The sequence below is a fragment of the Larus michahellis genome, chromosome 21 (assembly GCF_964199755.1).
Source record: "Larus michahellis chromosome 21, bLarMic1.1, whole genome shotgun sequence".
NCBI lineage: Eukaryota > Metazoa > Chordata > Aves > Charadriiformes > Laridae > Larus > Larus michahellis.
This window is the reverse complement of record NC_133916.1, coordinates 2,060,934-2,083,805: the sequence shown is the minus strand read 5'-3', so window position 1 is coordinate 2,083,805 and position 22,872 is coordinate 2,060,934. Positions and strand designations below refer to the sequence as shown.

Below are 22,872 nucleotides of genomic sequence, written 5' to 3'. Positions count from 1 at the left end.
AATAGTAATTCTTATAAATATCCACGGCCCCGGCGGCGGTGGCCGGCGTGGTGGCCCGGTGGTGGCCCGGTGGTGGCCCGTCCCAGGCCAACCCCCCCCCCTCACCCGCCCCCCACCCCCCCCCCATCTCCCGGGGGCTGGTTTAGCAGCAAGAGAACAGAACTGAGAGTCTTGAGGTATTTTGCTGGAGGTTGGGTTTTTCCTTCTTGGTTCCTTGGAGGGGGGGGCGGGGGGGGGGGGGGGGGGGCCAGGTTTGGGGGTTCGTGGTTTTCTTCCACACACACCCCCCCCGCCCAACTTCGTCAGCTTTTCGGCATTTTTCCGCTGGGGGCTCCCTGGTGGGGACGTGGCGGCCGGAGGCGGCAGGGGGTGGGGGGGGGACACACACAGACACCCCCGCCCCGTGCCCGGCAGGGGGGCGGGGGGGTGGCCCCGGTGGCCCCTCCGTTAATGGGCTTTGGACTGCGGGAGAGGAGAGGGGGTGGGTGAGATGTGGGGACAAACCTTGGGGACGGGGTTGGGGGGGGGGGGGGGGCGGTGGTGGAGCCCCCACACCCACTGTGTCACCCGCCCCGGTTAGAGGAGCCCCATGATGTCCCCCACCCAGGGCCGGGGTGTCCCCAGAGGGAGCGTCCCCCCCCATGGATGACCACGACCCCAGAGGGTCCCCACCTCACCCCCCCCCCCGCCCAGGGTTAAGGTGTCCCCAGCGGGAGCGTCCCCCACCGTGACCCCAGAGGGTCCCCACCTCCCCCCCCCACCCCAACCCGGGATCAGGGTGTCCCCAGAGGGAGCATCCCCCCCCCATGGATGACCACGACCCCAGAGGGTCCCCACCTCACCCCCCCCACCCCAACCCGGGATCAGGGTGTCCCCAGAGGGAGCGTCCCCCACCATGGATGACCACCACCCCAGAGGGTCCCCCCCCACTCCAGGGTTAAGGTGTCCCCAGAATGTCCCCACAGCACCCACCACCCATGACCAGGACATCCCAAGACCACGGTGTCACCCATGGTGTCCCCTACTTGGGGCCAGGGGGTCCCCATGGTGTCCCTCCCCTGGGGCCAAAGTGTCCCACGGGGTCCCCATGGTGTCCCCTACCTGGGATGTGGGTGGCCCAGAAGGTCTCCATGGTGCCCTCCACCCATGGTGTCCCCAGAGGGTCCCCACGGCACCCACCACCCAAGGACCCATGACCGCGGATGTCCCCCCATGTCCCCTACCTGAGGGGACCCAGAGTGTCCCCACGGTGTCCTTCACCTAGGACACGGCCATCCCCAGAGGGTCCCCATGCTATTCCCAACCCGGGATGAGACCGGGATGTCCCCATGTCCCCCCCCCACCCAGCACCGGGGTGTCCCTCAGGACATGGGTGCACACGAGTGGCCCCAAGCCCTGGGAGAAGGTGGGTCCCACCTTCTCCTCTGGGTGCTGGTGGCCCTGGGGGGGGGCGGGGGGGGGAGTGTTGGCCCCCACTTTTCCTGCCTCACCTCCCGCTCTCCACCCCCAGATGCCACCCCCCCATCTCAGCAGGGACCCCCCCAGCCTCCCCCAATCTCAGCCCTACCTTCAGGGCGCTCCGCTTCTCCTCGAAGCCCAGGGGGGTCCCCGGCTTCTTCCTACGGATGGAACCCCCCGAGTCGGGGGGGCCGAGCCGGGGGGCGGCGGGGGGGGGCCGGGCAGGGGGGGCACAGTCTTGGGTTTGACGGGTCGGCAGTAGGTGGCCGCGTTCTTACGCTTCTTGACCTCGTCCTCGGAGATACACCGGGGGGACGGCGGCGGTGGCACCCCGGGTCCGTGCAAAGGGGAGCTTCGGGGGTCCCCAGCGGCGGGGGGGGCACGGCAGTCCGGGGGGGCGAGCCGTTTCACCCGCGTCGCGCCGTTGAGGACGACGACGGCGGCGGCAGAAGATGCCGGGCATCCCGATGAGGTGACTTTCGTCTTGCCGGGGGGAGCCGAAACCTGGTTTTTGTTTTTCACCCCGTCTCCCGAACAGGTCCTTTTATAGGGGGGGCCACCGGCGGCGAGGGGGGGCTTCCGTTTGCGGGGATCGGGCTCCGTTCCCCCGGCGGCTTCCCGGGCGCGGGAGGATTTGCTGGCCTTGGTGGAAGGCAACTTGCTGAAGGAGGGCGAGGGGGTGTTGGCGGGCAGGGGCGAGGTGATGGACTGGCTGCCCCCCCCTCCGCACTCCGGCTGGCTGCAGGCGGCCGCTGCGTGGGGGGACCCCACCGTGTAGGGGACGCGGCCTTCGCGGGTGCCGGGGGGGCCCCCCGCCGAGGAGAAGGTCCGTGATGGGGGCGAAGGGGTCGGGACGGCGGAGCCGCAAGGGGGGGCGGCGGCGGCGGCGGGGCTGGGGGGCGGCGGGGGGGGGTGCAGAGGGGGTTCGGCGGCCGGAGGGATCTTCCTGCGGGAGGGGAGGGGAAGGGTGAGATGGGACCCCCCCGCAAAGCCCTGCACCCATCCCTGCACCCCCGCCACGTCCCCCCTGAATTGAGGTGGGGAGGGGTGAGACGGGACCCCCCCCAAATCCCCGCTCCTGTCCCAGTATCCCCAATATGTCCCCCCTCTGTTCAGGTGGGGAGGGGTGAGACGGGACCCCCCCCAAATCCCCGCTCCCATCCCAGTATCCCAAATATGTCCCCCCTCTGTTCAGGTGGGGAGGGGTGAGACGGGACCCCCCCCAAATCCCCGCTCCCATCCCAGTATCCCCAATATGTCCCCCCTGTTCAGGTGGGGAGGGGTGAGACGGGACCCCCCCCAAATCCCCGCTCCCATCCCAGTATCCCAAATATGTCCCCCCTCTGTTCAGGTGGGGAGGGGTGAGACGGGACCCCCCCCAAATCCCCGCTCCTGTCCCAGTATCCCCAATATGTCCCCCCCTGTTCAGGTGGGGAGGGGTGAGACAGGACCCCCCCCAAATCCCCACTCCCGTCCCAGTATCCCCAATATGTCCCCCCCCCGTTCAGGTGGGGAGGGGTGAGACGGGTGTCCCCCCCCCAAAGCCCTGCGCCCACCCCTGCATCCCCTCTACATCCATCCCCCCCCCAACCCGGTTCAGGTGGGGAGGGGTGAGAAGGCCCCCCCCCATATCCCCACTCCCATCCTTCGCCCCCCCCCCACCAAATCCCCGCTCCCATCCTTGCCCCCCCCTTCCCTTCCCAATTCGGGTGGGGAGGGAGTGAGACAGGACCCCAACCCTCCCCCCCCCACCCCAAAATCCATACTCCCATCCCAGTCTCCCGCCACCTCCCTCCCAGTTCAGGTGGGGAGGGGTGAGACGGGACCCCCCCCAAATCCCCGCTCCCGTCCCAGTATCCCCAATATGTCCCCCCCTGTTCAGGTGGGAGGGGTGAGACGGGACCCCCCCCAAATCCCCGCTCCCATCCCAGTATCCCAAATATGTCCCCCCTCTGTTCAGGTGGGGAAGGGGTGAGACGGGACCCCCCCCAAATCCCCGCTCCCGTCCCAGTATCCCCAATATGTCCCCCCCCGTTCAGGTGGGGAGGGGTGAGACGGGCCCCCCCCCCCCCAAAACCCTGCCCTCACCCCTGCATCCACTCTACGTCCCCCCCCACCCCATTCAGGTGGTGAGGGGTGAGATGCCCCCCCCCCATATCCCCACTCCCATCCTTGCCCCCCCCATCCCTTCCCAATTCAGGTGGGGATGGGTGAGATGGGTGTCCCCCCCTCAAAGCCCTGCGCCCACCCCTGCATCCCCTCTACATCCATCCCCCCCCCAACCCGGTTCAGGTGGGGAGGGGTGAGAAGGCCCCCCCCCATATCCCCACTCCCATCCTTCGCCCCCCCCCCCCCAAATCCCCGCTCCCATCCTTGCCCCCCCCCTTCCCTTCCCAATTCGGGTGGGGAGGGAGTGAGACAGGACCCCAACCCTCCCCCCCCCACCCCAAAATCCATACTCCCATCCCAGTCTCCCGCCACCTGCCTCCCAGTTCAGGTGGGGAGGGGTGAGACGGGACCCCCCCCCAAAGCCCTGCTCCCATCCCTGCATCCCCGCTACGTCCCCCCCAAATTCAGGTGGGGAGGGATGAGACGGGCCCCCCCGCCAAAGCCCTGCGCCCACCCCTGCATCCCCTCTACGTCCCCCCCCCGGCCCCGTTCAGATGTGGAGGGGTGAGATGCCCCCCCCCCCCCCCACCAAATCCCCACTCCCATCCTTGCCCCCCCCCTCCCCTTTTACACCACACCGCCTGGATGCCCGCTGGGACCCTGGGGAGGGCAAACCCTCCCCCTTTGGGGCCGCTTGGCTTTGCCCCCTTGGCACCCAGCAGCACATCCCACCCCCCCCACCCCCCCCCCGCGCCCCCCACCCCCCACCCCCTCACCGCCACATGTGGGAGCTGAGGTGCCGCTCCAGCATGGAGCCCAGCGCCGAGCAGAATCGGTCCAGCCGCCGGTTGAAGACGTAACAGCCCGGGCTGACCAGGCGGCTCCCGAAGGTGCAGAACTGACCGGGGGGGCGCGGGGGGGGGTGGGGGACACACACACATATATAATGACAATGGCCCCCCCTCAAATCCCTTCCCCCCCACCCCCCAGCGCATCCCACCCACCGTGGGGCGCAGCCAACCGGGCTGACGGCGGGAGAAAAAGGGGGGGGGGGGGGGTGTCCCCCCCCAACCCACCCACACCCCTCCCCCGGGGGTCGGGGTGTCCCCCCCCAACCCACCCACACCCCCCCCCCCGGGGGTCCCTTCACTCACCGCCTGGGGCCGTGGTGGGCGGGTGGGGGGGCGGGGGGGCTCCTCGCCCCCCTCCTCCTCACTCTCTTCGCTCGACACCCGGCTGCCCCCCCCGGCTTTGGGCAGGGGGAAGGGGAACACCCCCGTGGCCCCCCCCTCCCCGGAGGCAGACGGGGTATCCTCGGCGTCGCTCTCGGAGGAAAGCCGGGCCCTGTACCAGAGTTGGGGGGGGGGGGAATGATATTTTTGGGGTGCACAATACGGGGGTGTCACACACACACACACCCCCCCCCGCCCCCCCAACACCCGGATCCTCACCTGGGGAGCAGACAGTGGGAGTGGGGGGGGGGCTTGGCTCTGTAGGGCGAAGTGCCGGGGGGGGCGGCGGCGACGGTGGCGGCGGTGGGGGCGGCGGTGGTGGTGGTGGTGGTGGCGGGGGGCAACGGCAGCGAAGAGGGGTCCTGCTGGGTGGGGGGGGGGGCAGGCAGCGGGTCCTTGGCGGGGGGGCTCCTCTCCTTGGCGGGGGGGTCGCCCTTGCGGGTGCTGGCCTTTAGCTCGGCCACCAGCACGTCGAAGTCCTTGGCCCGACCCTGCACCTCGCGGCGCTGGTGAACCGAGTGGATCTGGGCGACGGCGGAAAAGGAGGTGGGGGGGGGGGGGGTGTCAAGAAAAAACGTGATGGGGAGTGGGGGGGGGGTTATAGGTGTCATCCCCCCCCCCCCCCGACACCGTCACCCCGCTACCTTGCAGGTGAGCAAGCGGGTGCAGATCTTGTTGGTGTCGGGGTTGAGCACCCCGCACTGCCGGTTCAGGTCGCACTCCTTGCCTGCGGGGGGGGGGGGGGGGGGGGGGGAGAAAGGCAGAGGGATGGCCGGGTGGATCGCGGGGGGGGAGGTCCTGGGGGGGTCCCTGATGGGTTGGAGAAAAGGGGAGCGAGGGTTTTGCCCCCCCCCTCCCAACACCCCCCCCCCCCCCCCCCACACCGCGTCCTGCCCGCCTTGAGGTTTCTCTTGGTGTGGGTGGGGGGGGTGAGGTGGGGGGGGGTGAGGGTGGGGGGAGCTCTGGGGGGGTCACCCCAGCCCACCCCGGCCAGGGCTGGAGGTGGAGACACCCCCCCCCACCCCCCCCTTCCTCGGAGCGAGATGCCGCAGCACCCCCACTCTCAGGGGGGGACACACACAACAGCCCCAAGAGCCAGCCATCCTCTACGGGGGCGGGGGGCGGGGGGGTCACTGCCTTCTGCCCCCCCCTCCCCCCCCCATTTCACCCTCCTGCTAATGGCATCGCCCAGTGTCACCCGCGAGCGCCCGCCCGACTGCCACATCTGGGGGGGGGGGGACACAACATGCAATGGGGGGGTTCAACCCTGCCATATCCAGGGGGGTGACACACACATGATGGGGGGGTTCAACCCCGCCACATCTGGGGGGGGGGACACACACATGATGGGGGGGTCCAACCCTGCCATATCTGGGGGGAGACACAGATGCAATGGCGGGGGGGTTTCAACATATCTGGGGGGGGGGGGGGGGGGGGGGGGGGATGAAAAGGTGATGGGGGGGGGGGGGGGGGGGGGATGAAAAGGTGATGGGGGGGCTCAACCCTGCCATATCTAGGGGGGGGACACGGACGCGATGGGGGGGTTCAAAGTATCTGGTGGGGGGATGAAAACGTGACGGGGGGGTTCAACCCTGCCACATCTTGGGGGGAGGGGGGACACACACACGATGGGGGGGTTCAACCCTGCCATATCTAGGGGGGGGCCACAGACGCGATGGGGGGGCTCAACCCTGCCATATCTAGGGGGGGGCACAGATGCAATGGGGGGGGTCACGCTCCCTAAACCCACCGGGTGAACGGAGCCCCCCGTCAGCACCCAGCTCTTCCACAGGGGTGGGAGATGCCCCCTCGGTACCCACCCCCACCGCCAAAATCCCCCCCCCCCAACCCCGGCAAGCAAAGTGGCGGCGGGGGGGCGGTGGGGGGGGGGGGGAAAACACTCACGCGCCAGCTTCTTGTGGGACCTGGGGGGCGGCTTGGTGGCACCCGCGTCCTTCTCCCCCGGGGCGGGGGCGCTCTCCGGCTTGCACCCGGGGCCGTCGGCGGGCGCGGCCGAATCCCCCCCCCCCGCCGCCGACACCGGGGGCTCTTTGGGCACGGCGGGGGCGGCGGGTTTCCCCAAGGGTTCCTTGGAGGTGGGGGGGACGGCTTTGGGGGGCACCTTGATCCCGTGCCCGTCCGCTTTGGGGATGCTGGGAATCTTCTCCAGGTTGACCACGGGCACGAACAAACTGGGGAGAGAAGATTTTTTTGGGGGGGGGGGTTGAGGGGGGGGGGGGGGGGGTGTCAGCGTGGTCCCCCCCCCCCCAACATCGCGGTGGGATAAGGACAGGGATGCCCATATCCCGGTGCTCACCAAAGGTTGTCCTTGTCCGGCCGCTCGGGCAGGGGCTGGACGCGGGCGCGAGCGCCGGGGGGTTTCTCCCGCAACCCTTTGGCCGTGCCGGGGGGGGCGGGGGGGGGGCCCGCCGGCCACCGCTTGCCCGTTGACGGCGACGTGGCACTTGGGAGGGGTGGCGGCGGCGCGGGCGTAGAGTTTGCTGAGGGGGCCGTGGCGACGTTCTGCCGGGATGAAATGGGATGCCGGAACGGGGGAAAAGCCTGGCGTTAAGTCCCGCCACCCTCAGCCCCCCCAGGCCCCGGTACCGGTTGCCGGAGGGGATGCCATGGCGGCAGGGGGGGCGGGGGGGGGGAAAGCGAAGCCGGAGCCCCCCTCCCCGGCTCACCGCAGTGCTTCTGGAAGGCCTGGGGCTTCACCACCTGGCTGCAGTGGTTGCAGACCACCAGGTAAAACTCGTCGTGCGCCGGGCAGTGGCCGAAGATGTTCATGTCTGCGGGGAGAGAGACCGGTGAGCGGCACCGCACGGCTCCCGGCGAGGCACCGGCACGGCTCCTGGCACCACATGGCTCCCGGTGAGGCACCAGCACGGCTCCCAGCACCACACGGTTCCCAGTGTGACACCGGCACGGCTCCCGGCACCGCACGGCTCCCGGCAAGGCACCGGCACGGCTCCCGGCACCACATGGCTCCCGGCACCACACGGCTCCTGGCAAGGCACCGGCATGGCTCCTGGCACCGCATGGGTCCCGGTGAGGCACCGGCACGGCTCCCAGCACCTCACAGCTCCCGGTGAGGCACCGTCGCGGCTCCCAGTGCCGCACAGCTCCCGGCACCGCACAGCTCCCGGCGAGGCACTGGCACAGCTCCCGGCACCGCACGGCTCCCGGGACCACACGGCTACTGGCACTGCATGGCTCCCGGCACCACACCGGCATGGCTCCCGGCACCGCACAGCTCCCGGCACCACACGGCTCCCAGTGTGGCAATGGCACAGCTCCAAGCACCACACGGCTCCCGGCACCGCATGGCTCCCCGTGTGGCACCGGCATGGCTGCTGGTGTCAAACAGCTCCCGGCACTGCTCCCAGCAAGGCATCGGCACGGCTCCTGGCACCGCACAGCTCCCGGCAAAGCACCGGCATGGCTCCTGGCACCGCATGGCTCCCAGTGTGGCACCGGCATGGCTCCCACACTGCACGGCTCCCAGTGCAGCACCGCATGGCTCTTGGTGTGGCACTGGCACAGCTCCTGGCATAGCACAGCTCCCGGTACGGCACCGGTACAGCTCCTGGCATAGCATGGCTCCCGGCACGGCACAGCTCCCGGCATAGCACGGCTCCTGGTGCAGCACAACTCCCGGTGCGGCACTGGTACAGCTCCCGGCATAGCACGGCTCCTGGCATGGCACGGCTCCTGGCATGGCACGGCTCCCGGTACGGCACCAGTACAGCTCCCAGCATAGCATGGCTCCCGGCACGGCACAGCTCCCGGCATAGCACAGCTCCCAGTATGGCACCGGCATAGCTCCCGGTATAGCACGGCTCCTGGTGCAGCACAGCTCCCGGTGCGGCACTGGTACAGCTCCCGGCACGGCACAGCTCCTGGCATGGCACGGCTCCCGGTACAGCACCGGCACAGCTCCCGGCACGACACCGGCACAGCTCCCGGCGCGGCACCGGCACAGCTCCCGTCACAGCACAGCTCCCGGCACGACACCGGCACAGCTCTCGGCATAGCACAGCTCCCGGTGCGGCACCGGCACAGCTCCCAGCATAGCATGGCTCCCGGCACGGCACAGCTCCCGGCGTGACACCGGCACATGCTCCCGGTGCCGGGGAAAGAAGCACCGCAGCCCCAGGGGTGTGAGGGCAAAGCGCGGCCCCCAAACACCGGGATTTCTCCCCAAAGCAGGGAACTCACCTTCTTTAATCAGGGTCATGGCGTCCAGCTTCTTGCCGCCGCCCTTCCCGCTCTCCTCCAGCTCCGACCCCGGTCCTGCCGGACACAAAACCCCGTCAGGATTGTCCCCGCAACGTGCCATCGTCCCCGAGGTCCCCGTCCTGCCACCCCGCGCCGGACACTGCCGACAGCCACCGCCAGCGGGCACCGGTGCTCCTGGGGACAGCTGGGGATGTCACCGGGATGTCCCCGTCACCCAAGGGACACCCCGGGGACACCCCGGTCCCCATCTGTCCCCGGCCCCGCAGCCCGTGTCCTCGCTGGCCGTGCCAGGAGGGTGCCCCATCCCCGGCTGGCTGCACTGGTGTCCACCGGACCAGCGGTGACAGTGTCCTGGCCAGCTGTGCCATACTGGGTGCCCAGTGTCATCCAGTAGTGCCATACTGGGCACCCAGTCCTGTCCAGCAGTGCCATACTGGGCGCCCAGTCCTGTTTGGCCATGCCATACTGGGCGCCCAGTCCCATCCAGCCGTGCCATACTGGGCACCCAGTCCCATCTGGCCATGTCGTACTGGGCACCCAGTCCTGCCTAACCGTGCTGTACTGGGTGCCCAGTCCCGCCTGGCTGTGCCATACTGGATACGCAGCCCTGCCTGGTCATGCCATACTGGGCACCCAGTCCCATCCAGCTGTGCCATACTGGGTGCCCAGTCCCATCCGGATGCTGTACTGGGCACCCAGTACCATCCAGCTGTGCTGTACTGGGTGCCCCGTCTCATCTGGCTGTGCCATACTGGGTGCCCAGTGTCATCCAGCAGTGCCATTCTGGGTGCCCAGTCCTGTTTGGCGAAGCCATACTGGGCACCCAGTCCCATCCAGCCGTGCCATACTGGGCACCCAGTCCTATCCAGCCATGCTGTACTGGACGCCCAGTCCCACCAGCTGTGCCATCCTGGGCACCCAGTCCCATCCGGACGTGCTGTACTGGGCGCCCAGTCCTGCCAGCTGTGCCATACTGGGTGCCCAGTCCCATCCGGATGCTGTACTGGGTGACCAGTCCCATCCAGCTGTGCTGTACTGGGTGCCCAGTCTCATCCGGCTGTGCCATACTGGGTGCCCAGTCCCATCCGGATGCTGTACTGGGCACCCAGTCCCATCCAGCTGTGCTGTACTGGATGCCCAGTCCTGTTTGGCCACGCCATACTGGGCACCCAGTCCCATCCAGCCGTGCCATACTGGGCACCCAGTCCTATTCAGCCATGCTGTACTGGACGCCCAGTCCCACCAGCTGTGCCATAGTGGGTGCCCAGTCCCATCTGGCCGTGCCATACTGGGCACCCAGTCCCATCCGGCCGTGCTGTACTGGGTGCCCAGTCCCGCCAGCTGTGCCATACTGGGTGCCCAGCTGTGCTCAGCCGCGCCAGCAGTGCCCGTGTCCCATCCAGCCGCGCCGGTCACCCGCGTCGTGCCCGGTCCCGTCCAGCCGTGACACGGGGCACCGGTGGGGCATTGCCCGCCCTGGGGTGGCCGGTCCCGGCGTGCGGAGCCCACTGGGGCAGTGCCCAGTTCCCAGTACCCCGTTCCCAGTGCAGGGTACCCCGGTACCCAGCACGCGATGCCCAGTTCCCCGCGTGGGGCACCCGGTACCCACCACCCAGTGCCTGCTCTGGGGTACCCAGTGCCCTCCGTGCACCGGGCGCCCTCTGCCCAGTCCGGGGTAACGGTGGCAACCGGTTCCCCATCTGGGCTACCCAGTGCCCACCGCACCTGGGGCTATTTGGCACCCAGCTCGGGGCACCCGGTAACTGGCTCCCAGTAACGGGTGCAGTGACCAGACTGGGGTGCCCGGTGCCAGCTCTGGCTGCCCGGTGTGGAGCACCCGCTGCCCGGTTCCGGGAGCCCGGTTGCCGGTGTGGGGTTCCCAGTGCCAGGTGCCCGGGGCAGGGATCCCGGTGCAGGGTGCCCGGTTCCCGATGTGGGATGCCCAGTTCCCGGTGCCGGGTGCCCAGTGCAGGCTGCCCAGTTCCCAGTGCTGGGTGCCCGCTGCCCAGTGCCCAGTTCCTGATGCCAGTCGCCCAGTTCCCAGTGCAGGGTTCCTGGTGCCAGATGCCCAATGCAAGATGCCTGGTTCCCGGTGCTGGTTGCCCAATGCCCACTGCTGGATGCCCAGTTCCCAGTGCCGGGTGCCCGCTGCCGGATGCCCAGTTCCTGGTGCAGGATACCCGGTTCCTGGTGCAGGGTGCCCGCTGGCCATTTCCCAGTGCCGGTTGCCCGGTTCCCAGTTCCCACTGTTGGCTGCCCGCTGCCAGATGCCCAGTTCCCGGAGATGGATGCCCAGCTCCCGGTGCAGCATGCCCACTGCCAGATGCCCAGTTCCCAGTGCCGGTTGCCCGGTTCCCGGTGCAGGATGCCCACTGCCCAGTTCCCACTGCCCAATCCGGATGCCCAGCTCCCAGTGCCGGTTGCCCGCTTCCTGCTGCCCAGTGTCCAGCTCCTGCTGCCAGATGCCCAGTTCCCAGTGCCAGTTGCCCAGTTCCTGCTGCCCAGTGCCCAGTTCCCAGTGCCGGTTGCCTGGTTCCCGGTGCAGGATGCCCGCTGCCCACTTCCCGGTACCCACTGCCGGATGCCCAGTTCCCAGTGCCAGTTGCCCAGTTCCCGCTGCCCAGCGCCCAGGAAGCTCCTGCTTCCAGATGCCCAGCTCCCAGTGCCGGTTGCCCGGTTCCCGCTGCCCACTGCCCAATTCCCGCTGCCAGATGCCCAGTTCCCGGTGCCGGGTGCCCGCTGCCCAGCTCCCAATGCTGGTTGCCCAGTTCCCGGTGCTGGGTGCCCCCTGCCCAGCTCCCAATGCTGGTTGCCCGGTTCCCAGTGCAGGAAGCCCGCTGCCCAGCTCCCGGTGCCTGCTGCCGGATGCCCGGTTCCTGGTGCCGGTTGCTTGGTTCCCAGTGCAGGGTGATCGCTGCTGGATGCCCAGTTCTCGGTGCCGGTTGCCCGGTTCCCACTGCCCAGTGCCCAGTTCCCGGTGCCGGTTGCCCAGTTCCCGGTGCAGGATGCCTGCTGCCCACCTCCCACTGCCGGTTGCCCACTCCCTGCTGCTCAGTGCCCGGTTCCCACTGCCCAGTGCCCAGCTCCCGCTGACAGATGCCCAGTTCCCGGTGCCGGTTGCCCAGTTCCCGATGCTGGGTGCCCGCTGCCCAGCTCCCAGTGCCCGCTGCTGGATGCCAAGTTCCCGGTGCAGGATGCCCATCTCCCGCTGCCAGTTGCCCACTCCTCACTGCCCAGTGCCTATCTCCTGCTTCCAGATGCCCAGTTCCTTGTGCCGGTTGCCCAGTTCCCGCTGCCCAGTGCCCAGTTCCCGGTGCTGGGTGCCCGCTGCCCAGCTCCCGGTGCCAGTTGCCCGGTTCCCGGTGCAGGATGCCCGCTGCCCAGTTGCCGATGCCCGCTGCCAGATGCCCAGCTCCCAGTGCTGGTTGCCCGGTTCCCTGTACCACTTGCCCGCTTCCCGGTGCGGGATGCCCGCTGCCCAGCTCCCGCTGCCAGTTGCCCGCTCCCCGCTGCCCAGTGCCCAGGTCCCGGTGCGGGATGCCCATCTCCCGCTGCCGCTTGCCCTCTCCCCGCTGCTGGATGCCCAGTTCCCGGTGCCGGTTGCCCAGTTCCCGGTGCATGATGCCCGCTGCCCAGTTCCCGCTGCCCAATCCGGATGCCCAGCTCCCGGTGCCGGTTGCCCGGTTCCCACTGCTCTGTGCCCAGTTCCCAGTGCCGGTTGCCCGCTTCCCGGTGCGGGATGCCCGCTGCCCACCTCCCGTTGCCGGTTGCCCGCCTCCCGCCGCCCATGCGCCCACTTCTCGCTGCAGGATGCCCACCTCCCGCTGCCGGTCGCCCTCTCCCCGCTGCCCGCCTACCGCTCGGCGGCGCTAGGACCGGGCGCGGCCCCGTTGGCGGCAGCCCCCCCGCCCGCCCCCGCCGCTCCGCCGCCGCCGCCGCCGCCCCTCACCCGTCTCGGCCGGGGGCCCGGCCCGTTCCACCCAGGCGCTCCAGCTCTGCCCGGCGAACTCGTCCAGGCTGGGCAGCCGCCGCTCCGCCGCCGCCGCCGCCGCCATCGCCGCCGCGCGCCCACGCGCCGCCATCGCCGCCGCCGCCGCCGCCGCGGGAGCGCGCCCCCCCCGCCGCCGCCGCCGCCGCCGCCCCCGCCCCGCGCGCCCCCGCGCCCCCGCGCATGCGCCGCGCGCCCCCGCCCGCCCCGCGGCACCACGGGCGGTGTAGTCCCGCCGCCCGTCCCGCCCCGCCCCGCCCCGGGGGATGCCCCGCACACATCCCCCCCCCACCACCACCACCGCCCCCGGGACAACCCCCCCCGCCCCCCCCCCCGGGGATGCCCCGCACCGAGACACCCCCCGCCACCCTCTGCCCCGGGGATGCCCCGCACCCGGACATCCGACCCCCCCCCCCCCCCCCGGGGATGCCCCGCACCGAGACACACACACACACCCCCCCCCGCCGGGGATGCCCCGCACCGCCCCTCACCGGGGCACCCGACCCCCCCCCCCCTCCCGCCCCAGGGGATGCCCCGCACAACCCCCCCCCCGGACATCTGAACACCGCCCCCCCGGCCCCGGGATGCCCTGCACCGGGACACCACCCCCCCCCCCCGGGAGATGTCCCGCACGGCACCGCACCGGGACACCCGACCTCCCCCCCAGGACACCCGTCCCCCCCATTCTCCCGGGGATGTGCGGGGCCGGGGGTTCATATACCGCTATAGGGGGCCCGGGGGGCCATATAGCCCTATAGGGGTTGGGGTGCCAGGGGGTCCCTTCTACCCTTATACGGGGCTGGGGGGGTCCATATACCCCTTATATGGGGCCGGGAGGGTCCATGTACCCCTACACGGGGCTGGGGGACCCGGGGATCCATATAGGGGCTGGGTCCTTCTATGGGGCGGGGGGGTCCATATATCCCCTATACGAGGCTGGGGGGGTCCATATACCTGTATACAGGGCTAGGGGTCCATATACCCCTATACAGGGCTGGGGTCCCGGAGGTCCATATACCCCTCTATGGGGCTGGGGACCCGAGGGTCCATATACCTCTATATGGGGCCAAGGGGGTCCATATACCCCCTATATGGGGATGAGGGTCCATATACTGCTATATGGGGCCAGGGGGTCCATATACCCCCTATATGGGGATGGGGGTCCATATACTGCTATATGGGGCCAGGGGGTCCATATATTCCCTATACGGGACTGGGGATTGGTTGAGGTGTCCATATACCCCTGTATGGGGTCAAGGGGGTCCATATACCCCCTATACGGGGCTGGGGGTTGGTTTGGGGGGTCCATATACCCCTCTATGGGGCCAGAGGGTCCATATACCTCTATATGGGGCCAAGGGGGTCCCTATACTCCCTATATGGGGCTGGGGACCCAGGGCTCCGGACACCCCTATATGAGACTGGGTCCATATACAGGGCGTATACAGCCCCATACATGGGGCTGGGTACCAGGGGGGGTCCATATACCCCTATACAGGGCTGGGGTCCCGGGGGCTATATATACCCCCTCTATGGGGCTGGGGCCCCAGGGTTACCCCTATACAGCACTGGACTCCCAGGCATTACATATAGCCCTATATGGGCCTGGGGCCCTGGGGGTCATATGCACTTCCCGGACCCAACTGTGGACCCAGAACCGGACACCCGGGTGCTATATACCCCTCTATAGAGCTGATCAGCGGGGGGGTTATCTGTGCCCTATATGGGGCAGGGTGCCTGGGGGTTACCCCTATAGAGAGCAGGGTGCCCGGGCATTATATAGAGCCCCTCCGCATTGGCAGGTATCCCTGTATACAGCTGGGCACCCAGGGTCATATACAGCCCCGGTATAGAGCTGTACCCTTATACAGAGCAGGGCACCCAGAAGTTGTATATACCCCTATATAAAGCTCCTTATATGGAGCAGGACACCCAGGAGTTGTATATACCCCTATATAAAGCTCCTTATACGGACCAGGGTACCCAGGCGTTGCATATGCCCCCTATATAAAGCTCTTTACATGGAGCAGGACCCCCAGAAGTTGTATATGCCCCCTATATAAAGCTCTTTACATGTAGCAGGACACGCAGGCATTGTGTATACCCCTATATAAAGCTCTTTATACGGAGCAGGACACCCAGGAGTTGTATATACCCCTATATAAAGCTCCTTATACGGAGTGGGACACCCAGGAGTTGTATATACCCCCTATATAAAGCTCTTTACACTGAGTAGGGCACCCAGGAGTTGTCAGGACCCCCAGGTGTCGTATATGCCCCCTATATAAAGCTCCTTATAAGGAGCGGGACACCCAGGCGTGGTATGTACCCCCTATATAAAGCTCCTTATACAGAGCAGGACACCCAGGTGTGGTATGTACCCTCTATATAAAGCTCTTATACACTGAGCAGGGCACCCAGGAGTTGTCAGGACCCCCAGGTGTCGTATATGCCCCCTATATAAAGCTCCTTATGTGGAGCAGGACACCCAGGCGTGGTATATACCCCCTATATAAAGCTCCTTATAAGGAGCAGGACACCCAGGCGTGGTATGTATCCCCTATATAAAGCTCCTTACGTGGAGCAGGACACCCAGGCGTGGTATATACCCCCTATATAAAGCTCCTTACGCAGAGCGGGGCACCCAGGAGTTGTATATGCCCCCGATACAGAGCCAGACACCAGGGGCCGCAGCACCCCTATATAGAGCCGGTACCCAGGACTTTTATACGCTCTCCCCCCGCCCCCCCCACAGACGTGTCCACCCGGGGGTTACACCTCCAGCGCCCCCCCCCCCATAGCATCCATACCCCCCCCCCCCCGCGGCTCCAACCCCCGTCCCCGGGCTGGCGGCCGGCGCGAGGTGCCGGGGGACGGGGCGGGGGGGACGGGGGTGGGGTGGGGGTGGGGGGTGGGGGGGGACGGGACCCCCCCCCCCCCCCCCGGGGTGGCTACTGCTTGTCGATGGCCCCCTGCTCGGCGGCGCTGTCGCGGGGCGCAGCCTGCGCCTGCCACGGCGTCTCCTTCAGCACGAACCAGCAGTTCCCGGCCCACAGCAGAAAGTTGATGAAGCCGAAGAGCTGGGGAAGGGAGCGGGGGGGGGGCCGGGGGGGGTGGGGGGGGGAAGGGGAGGAAGAGGGGGGAGAGGAAAAAGTTGGGCGGGATACCCCCCCCCCCCGTCTCCGCCCCCCGTTCCCGGCGCGGGGGGTACCGTGCGCCCCCCACCGCACCCCGGGTGCTCCCCGTGTCCCACGCGCCCCCGGTGCGCCCCAGACACCCCCCGGGGCACCCCCCGTATCCCCGCGTGCCCCACGCGATCCGCGCACCTCCGGCGCCCCGTGAACCCCAGGGCGCTCCCTGCAACCCCCGCGCCCCGCGTATCCCGCTGCCCCCCACGCACCCCTTGCACCCCACGCACCCTGGGTGCCCGCGTGCCTCAGGTATCGCGTGCAATTTGGGCATCCCACGCAACCCGTGCGCCCCACGCACCTCAAGTATCCCATGTGCATCCCATGTATCCCATGCACCCCATGCACCTTCTGCGCCCCATGCACCCCATTCACCCAACGCGCCTTACGCACCCCATGCACCCTGTGTGCCCCACGCACCCATGGGCCCCAGGTATCCCGTGTGCCCCGTGCAATCCATGCACCCCATGCAACCTGTGCAGCCCACGCACCTCAAGTATCTCATGCAACCTGTGCATCCCCTGCACCCCACGCACCCTCGCACCCCAGGCATCCCATGCGACCCATTTATCCCATGAACCCTGTGCACCCCATATATCCCGTGTGCCCCATGCGATCCATGCACTCCGTGCACCTCAGGCACCCCATGAATCTCAAGCACCCCATGAACCCCAGGCGCTCCCTGCAACCCCTGCACCCCACGTATCCCGTGCCACCCACGCACCCCTTGCACCCCACGCACCCTGTGCGCCCACGCGCCTCAGGTATCGCGTGCAATTTGTGCATCCCACGCAACCCGTGCACCCCACGCACCTCAAGTATCCCATGTGCATCCCATGTATCCCATGCACCCTGTGCACTCTGTGCACCCCATGCACCTTCTGCACCCCATGCACGTGCCCCATGCGCCCCATGCACCTTCTGCACCCCGTGCACCCCATTCACCCAACGCGCCTTACGCACCCCATGCACCCTGTGTGCCCCACGCACGCATGGGCCCCAGGTATCCCATGAGCCCTGTGCACCCCATGTATCCCGTGTGCCCCATGCGATCCATGCACTCCGTGCACCTCAGGCACCCCATGAATCTCAAGCACCCCATGAACCCCAGGCGCTCCCTGCAACCCCTGCACCCCACATATCCCGTGCCACCCACGCACCCCTTGCACCTCAGGCACCCCATGCACCTCAGGTATCTCATGCAATTTGTGCATCCCATGCAACCTGTGCACCCCCTGCACCCCACGCACCCCAGCACCCCATGCATCCCATGTGCCCCATGAGCCCTGTGCACCCCATACGCCCCATATATCCCATGCACCTCAGGCACCCCATGAACCCTGTGCACTCCATGTATCCCGTGCAACCCATGTATCCCACGAGCCCTGTGTACCCAATGCTCCTTATGCACCCCACGCACCCCATACGCCCCGTGCACCCCGTGCAACTCTGCATCCCACGTATCCCATGCACCCCGTGCACACCATGCACCTTCTGCGCCCCATGCACCCCATTCACCCAACGCGCCTTACGCACCCCATGCACCCTGTGTGCCCCACGCACCCATGGGCCCCAGGTATGCCGTGTGCCCCGCGCAATCCATGCACCCCATGCAACCTGTGCAGCCCACGCACCCCACGTATCCCGTGCGACCCATGTATCCCACGAGCCCTGTGCACCCTTACACGCCCCACGCACCCCATGCAGCTGTGCATCCCATGCACTCCGTGCACGCCATGCGCCTACTGCACCCCATGCAACCCCACGCACCCGTGGGCCCCATGTATCCCGTGTGCCCTGTGCAACCCATGCACCCCACGGACCTCAAGCACCCCATGAAGCCCGTGCACGCCCTGCATCCCATGTGACCCGTGTATCCCAATGAGCCCTGTGCACCCCATGCGCCTCATGCACCTCGTATATCCCGTGTGCCCCATGCAAGCCGTGCACCCCATGCACCTCATGTATCCCGTGTGCCCCGTGCACCCCACGCGCCTCACGTATCCTGTGCGCCCCCTGCAACACGTGCGCCCCATGCAACCCCCACACCCATGCACCCTATGTGTCCCACGCGCCCCATGTGCCCCGTGAACCCCATGCACCCCTTGTATCCCCTCTGCCCCGGGCACCCCATGTACCCCACATGCCCCGTGTATCCTGTGCACCCCATGCGCCCCCTGTCATCTGGGCACCCCATGCGACCCGTGCACCCCATGCACTTCATTCGTGCACCCCATGCACCCCTTACACCTCGTGCGCCCCGTGCACCCCGTGCAGTCTGTGCCCCCCCTGCACCCCATGCATTCCATGTGCACCCTGTGCACCCCACGCACCTCCTGCACCCCCTGCGCCCCGTGTAACCCCCACGCCCATGTCAGGGGCTGCATCACCACCGCCCATCCCGGCGTGGGGGTCCCCTATGGGTGGGGTGGGGGGTGGTGGCGGGGGGTGTCTCGTGGGGGTGCAGGATGGGTCCCCACGTCCCGTGGGCCCAGCGTGGAGCCAGCGGCGCGTGTGGGCACACGTGTCCGCCGCCCCTCTCCCGGCCGAGCTGGGGAACCCGGCAGGTGCGTGCGCCCGCGAGGGCAGGCGGGTGCGAGCGTACACGCGTGGGCACGCCTGCGTGCGCGGTGCGTTCACGGGCGGGGGCGCGTTCTCCCGTGGACGCGCTTGCGCAGGGCTGGGCGTTCACGGGCCCGGGTTCGGCAAGCACGTGGGGGCATCCACATGGCGTGCGCGTTGGGTGCACACGCGTGTGCCCCCCCCGCAAGGGCCGGGAGCCGCTGAGCTCCGCTTGAAGCACCATAAATCTCCCCCCACCCACCCGCCCACCCACCCCAGGCAAATAAATACACGTATGCGCCCCCGCGTGCGTGGCTGTAGGGGGGCATCGGTGCACGCGTGTGCGCCCGCGCCAGGCGTGTGTGTCGGGGCGCGCGCCGGGCTCTCACCACGGAGATGTTGGCCAGCCCCATGGCCGGCGTGGTGCCGGCGGCGCAGACCACCTCCTCCTCCTGGCAGACCCCCATGGCGGCGATGAGGCTGGCGGGCCGCGTGGCCGCCTTCACGTCCGTCAGCCCCTTGCCCCACGCCGCCGCCGCCACCAGCCAGAAGAAGGTGAAGCAGACGGTGACGCAGAAATCCTGCCAGGATGGCGACACCGGGCTCAGCGCCGGCACGCAGCGAGGCAGGATCAATCCCGTGTCGTCGTGGTGTCCCCCCCCGCCCTCCCAAAAAGGGATGCAGCCCCCTTACCGCGATGGGGAGCTTCTTATTTTCGCCGTAGAGGGAATGAAAGCGGAGGTAAAGCACCAGAGCTGCCATGGTGTAGAGGAAGGAGAAGACCCCCAGGGTCACGAAAAATTCGGCGGGAGCGGAGAAATCGCCGACGAGGTGCAGGGTGCGGGTCTCCGACTCCCCAGCGCAATCCGGCATCTCGAAGGGGATCTGGTATAACCTGGGAGAGCGGGAAGGGGGCTGGCGGGTGGCCCGGGAACAGAGGGGGACCGCGGGGAGAGGCTCTGCCAGCCTGAATTAACCACGCTGGGGTGGTGCCCCCTCCATGGGATGGGGGGCACGGAACCGCTGCCGGGTCGGAATATGGACGCTTTGCCGCGGTCCGGTGCCCTGACATGGGGATGGTGGCCCAGGGAGGGGGTTAAAACCGTGGCTCATGGCTGGCCTGGCTCCATCCTCGCCTTCCCTGATTAACGAGGATCCCCCTGGTCTTCCCTGATTAACGAGGATCCCCCCCCGCCCCCCGATGGCATCCGGAACCGGAGCCGGGGGATACCCCGGGGGTGCAGAGAGTCCCCAGGCGGACACGGGGACGTGGCTGCGGGTGCCGGCACCGGGGACGGGGTTTCACCCCAAGCCAGCACCCCACCTGCTCGCCGTGGGGCTGGGTAGGTTCCCAGGGGTGGGGGGGGTGTGTGGGGGGGGTGCGTCCAGGCTCGGAGCCCCCTCACCTGAAGGGGTACCCGAACTGGACGGAAATGGCGCTCATCTCTTTGGTGTCGCCGCCGCATTTCACCGTGGCCCCCGTCTCGCCGCCGAAGGAGCCGCAGGCGCCGAAGGCGAAGATGGCGAAGAGCTGCGGGAGAGGAGCAGCGCGTCGTGGGGGGGGGGGGGGTTAATTTAAACCCTGGGTGGGGGGGATCTCCTCCTTCCTCCCCACACCCTGGGGTGGGATGCACCCACGTGGGGGGGTTTGCACCACCATTCCCCCCCAGCGCTGAGTCACCGCGGCACAGGGCGAGCTGCCACCCCGCAGCTGTCGGCCGCCCGTGCCAGCACCGGGGCCGGCACCGGGATCCGCAACTGGGGGGTGGGGGGGAGCGAAACGGGGCCACATCCCCCCCTTCCTTAACTTTTTGGGAGGGTGCTGAGCGCCCCGGCGGGTTTCCAGCAAGCCAGGAACATCCCCCCCCCCCCATCACCGGTGGGACCCCCGTGGGTCACCGTCCCTCCGGAGAAGGGTGCTGGGAAAACGCCCTTCCCAAAGAGTTTTCCGGTAACTCATCCCGGCTGAGCTTGCGCTTTCCCGGGCTGGGGGGGGACGCGGGGGGGGGAAAAGGGGAGAAAGCGAACGGCCAGGCCTGACGCCGTGGGGATGGGCAGGCCCCGCGTGCCCCACGGAAGGTCGAAGCGGGTGCGTTGGTGGTCACCCCCCGGGGGATTTTCCTCCTGTTTTCGGGGTGTCTGTGCAGGCAGGGCCCCATCCCGCACGGGGCAGGGGGTGCCCAGCGCCCCCCCCGGATGGGAATATCCAAAGCGAAGAGCCACGGGATTCAGGGAAAAGCCCACTCGATCCGGCTCCTCTGGGCGGGAGATGCCCAAATGGCTCCGGCCTCACGCCCTGAGGCTGATCCCCCCCCCCCCACCTTCCCTGTGCCTCAGTTTCCCCAGTACCGCGACCCCCCCCCGGGCCGCGGCGGGGCCATGCCACAGAAATGCCGCCCTGAAATACAATCCCGGAGCCATTCATAGCACGGCCGGGACACGGCTGGGGCCACGGGTGCTTGGCTCCCCCCGTCCCCGGGGTCCCCCCTCCTGGAGCCCGCTCCCCCCCAGCCCCCCTCCCCACCCACCCACACGGTACCCCCCCCCTTCCCCTCCCCGAGCCCGTGGGAATGACGGGGACCCAGCACCCCGATGTCACCGTCCCCTCCGGCATGGCTGGGCAAAGCCACCTGCTCAAGGTCACCGGGGGGGCCATGTGGCCCGGACCCAAGTGTCCGGGCAGCCCCACACCCCCCCTCCTCCCTCGGACCCCCCCCGGGATTAGGTCCCCACACCCGGGCTGCCGGGGTGGGGGAGGCTCCGGAGGGGCAGGGGGGACTCCAGGGTCCCCTCGTCCGGGGGGGGGGGGGGGGGCTTTAGGAAAGCAATGGGGCACCCCAAATCTGTGGGTGGGGGGAAAGTGCTGGGGAGGATTCCCGGGGGACCAGCACCCATGGGTGCTGGGGAAAGGCGGGGGGGGGGGGGGGGGGGTCCTGGTGCACACACACACCCCCCGGGGGGGGGACTCACCCATTCCAGCACCTTGATGAAGCCCAGGGGCTCCAGGAGGCGGCCCCAGCGCACCCCCCCCAGGACGCGGTCCTGCGGGGAGAGAGCGGCGGGAGCGGGGGCACCGGGGGAAGGGGGGTGGGGGGGGCTCCACCGGGGGCTACCCCCGGACCACCGGGGAGGCTGCTCCGGGGGGCCCGGGAGCTGCCCCGGGGGGGACCAGAGGGGCCGTAACGGGGGTCCGGGGGGGTTGCTCCGCAGGACCGGAGGGCGCTGCGTGGGTGGGGGAGGCTGCACCGGGGGAGCGGGGGGGCTGTAACGGGGGACCGGGAGGCTGCTCCGGGCGGGGGAGTGCTCCCGGGAGAACCGGGGGGTTTGCAACGGAGGACTGGGGGGGCTGCAACGGACGGGGAGGTTGCAACGGGAGACCGGGGGGCTGCTCCGAGCGGGGGAAGCTGCACCGGAGGACCGGGGGGCTACAACGGGGGTTGCCCCGGGATGGGGGGCTGCACCGGGGGACCGGGTTGCTGCACCGGCCAAGGCATTAGAGCAGCGGAGGGGGCTGCACCGGGACACCACACCGGGACACCGGGAGACTGCACCGGGAGTTGCGTGGGGAGACCGGGAGCTGCACCGGGAGACCGTCCCGGGAGAAACTATGCCGGGTCACAGAAGGGCCGCACCGGGAGACTGTCCCGAGGTTGGGAGAGGGGGTGTCGCACCGGAGCCCTACCTGGAGCCGGGGCGCTTTGTCACCGACCGCGGGGGCACCGGGCTCCGACATGGCCGGGCCGGGGGCGGTGGGTGCTTTCTTCCACCACCCGCTGGGACCGCACCGCTGTCAGAGCCGCCACCGGGAAACCCCACCGCCCCCGGGGAGGGTAGCACCGCCCCGCCCCCGGTATGGACCCCCTCGGTCCGCCCCCGGACACCCCCGGGACAACCCCCCGCCCCCGGTCCCTCCGCCCAGCGCGGACCCGGCCCCCAGCAAGATGGCCAGCACCCCTCGGGAGGTGTGTGTCTGTCCATCCATGGGCTCATCCGACCCCTCATTAGGCTGCCGGTGCGGGGCCGACAGCCCCGTTTACCGGCCGGAGGCCGGTAACGGGGTCGGTAACGGGGCTGTCGGTCCCGCACCGGCAGC

The 22,872-nt window shown here is 68.9% G+C and overlaps 2 protein-coding genes across 3 annotated transcripts; both read right to left on the bottom strand.

Moving 5' to 3' along the window:
* Positions 1–879: 879 nt before the first annotated feature.
* Positions 880–13,150, bottom strand: ATXN7L2 (ataxin 7 like 2). The gene is given in 12 exon segments (XM_074564541.1): positions 880–1,651; positions 1,654–2,404; positions 4,344–4,465; positions 4,722–4,911; positions 5,019–5,323; positions 5,444–5,526; positions 6,705–6,991; positions 7,117–7,238; positions 7,240–7,322; positions 7,487–7,591; positions 9,021–9,095; positions 12,991–13,150. Coding segments are annotated over 12 exon segments (2,421 nt in total). The 5' UTR covers positions 13,124–13,150; the 3' UTR covers positions 880–1,486.
* A 1,980-nt stretch (positions 13,151–15,130) lies between these two features.
* SYPL2 (synaptophysin like 2) lies at positions 15,131–22,620 on the bottom strand. 2 transcript variants are annotated; one of them, XM_074564192.1, is made up of 6 exons: positions 22,462–22,620; positions 21,750–21,821; positions 20,186–20,310; positions 19,473–19,674; positions 19,169–19,360; positions 15,131–16,109 (listed from the first exon to the last, which is right to left on the bottom strand). In XM_074564192.1, exons 1-6 carry the CDS (start codon positions 22,510–22,512, stop codon positions 15,981–15,983), a joined length of 771 nt encoding a protein of 256 aa, XP_074420293.1. In that variant the 5' UTR covers positions 22,513–22,620; the 3' UTR covers positions 15,131–15,980. The 2 variants fall into 2 exon arrangements, with proteins under 2 accessions (XP_074420293.1, XP_074420294.1); XM_074564193.1 differs by lacking the exon at positions 21,750–21,821 and having other exon boundaries at positions 15,839–16,109; positions 22,462–22,613.
* Between the last annotated feature and the right edge of the window lie 252 nt (positions 22,621–22,872).

Excerpts from the sequence above, each read along its gene's own strand:
- SYPL2 (XM_074564192.1), bottom strand. The coding sequence starts at position 22,512 with ATGTCGGAGCCCGGTGCCCCCGCGGTCGGTGACAAAGCGCCCCGGCTC. Across the intron at positions 19,675-20,185 it reads CAGTTCGGGTACCCCTTCAG|GTTATACCAGATCCCCTTCG; the intron begins GTGAGGGGGCTC and ends CCGCTCTCCCAG. Across the intron at positions 19,361-19,472 it reads ATAAGAAGCTCCCCATCGCG|GATTTCTGCGTCACCGTCTG; the intron begins GTAAGGGGGCTG and ends CCATCCTGGCAG.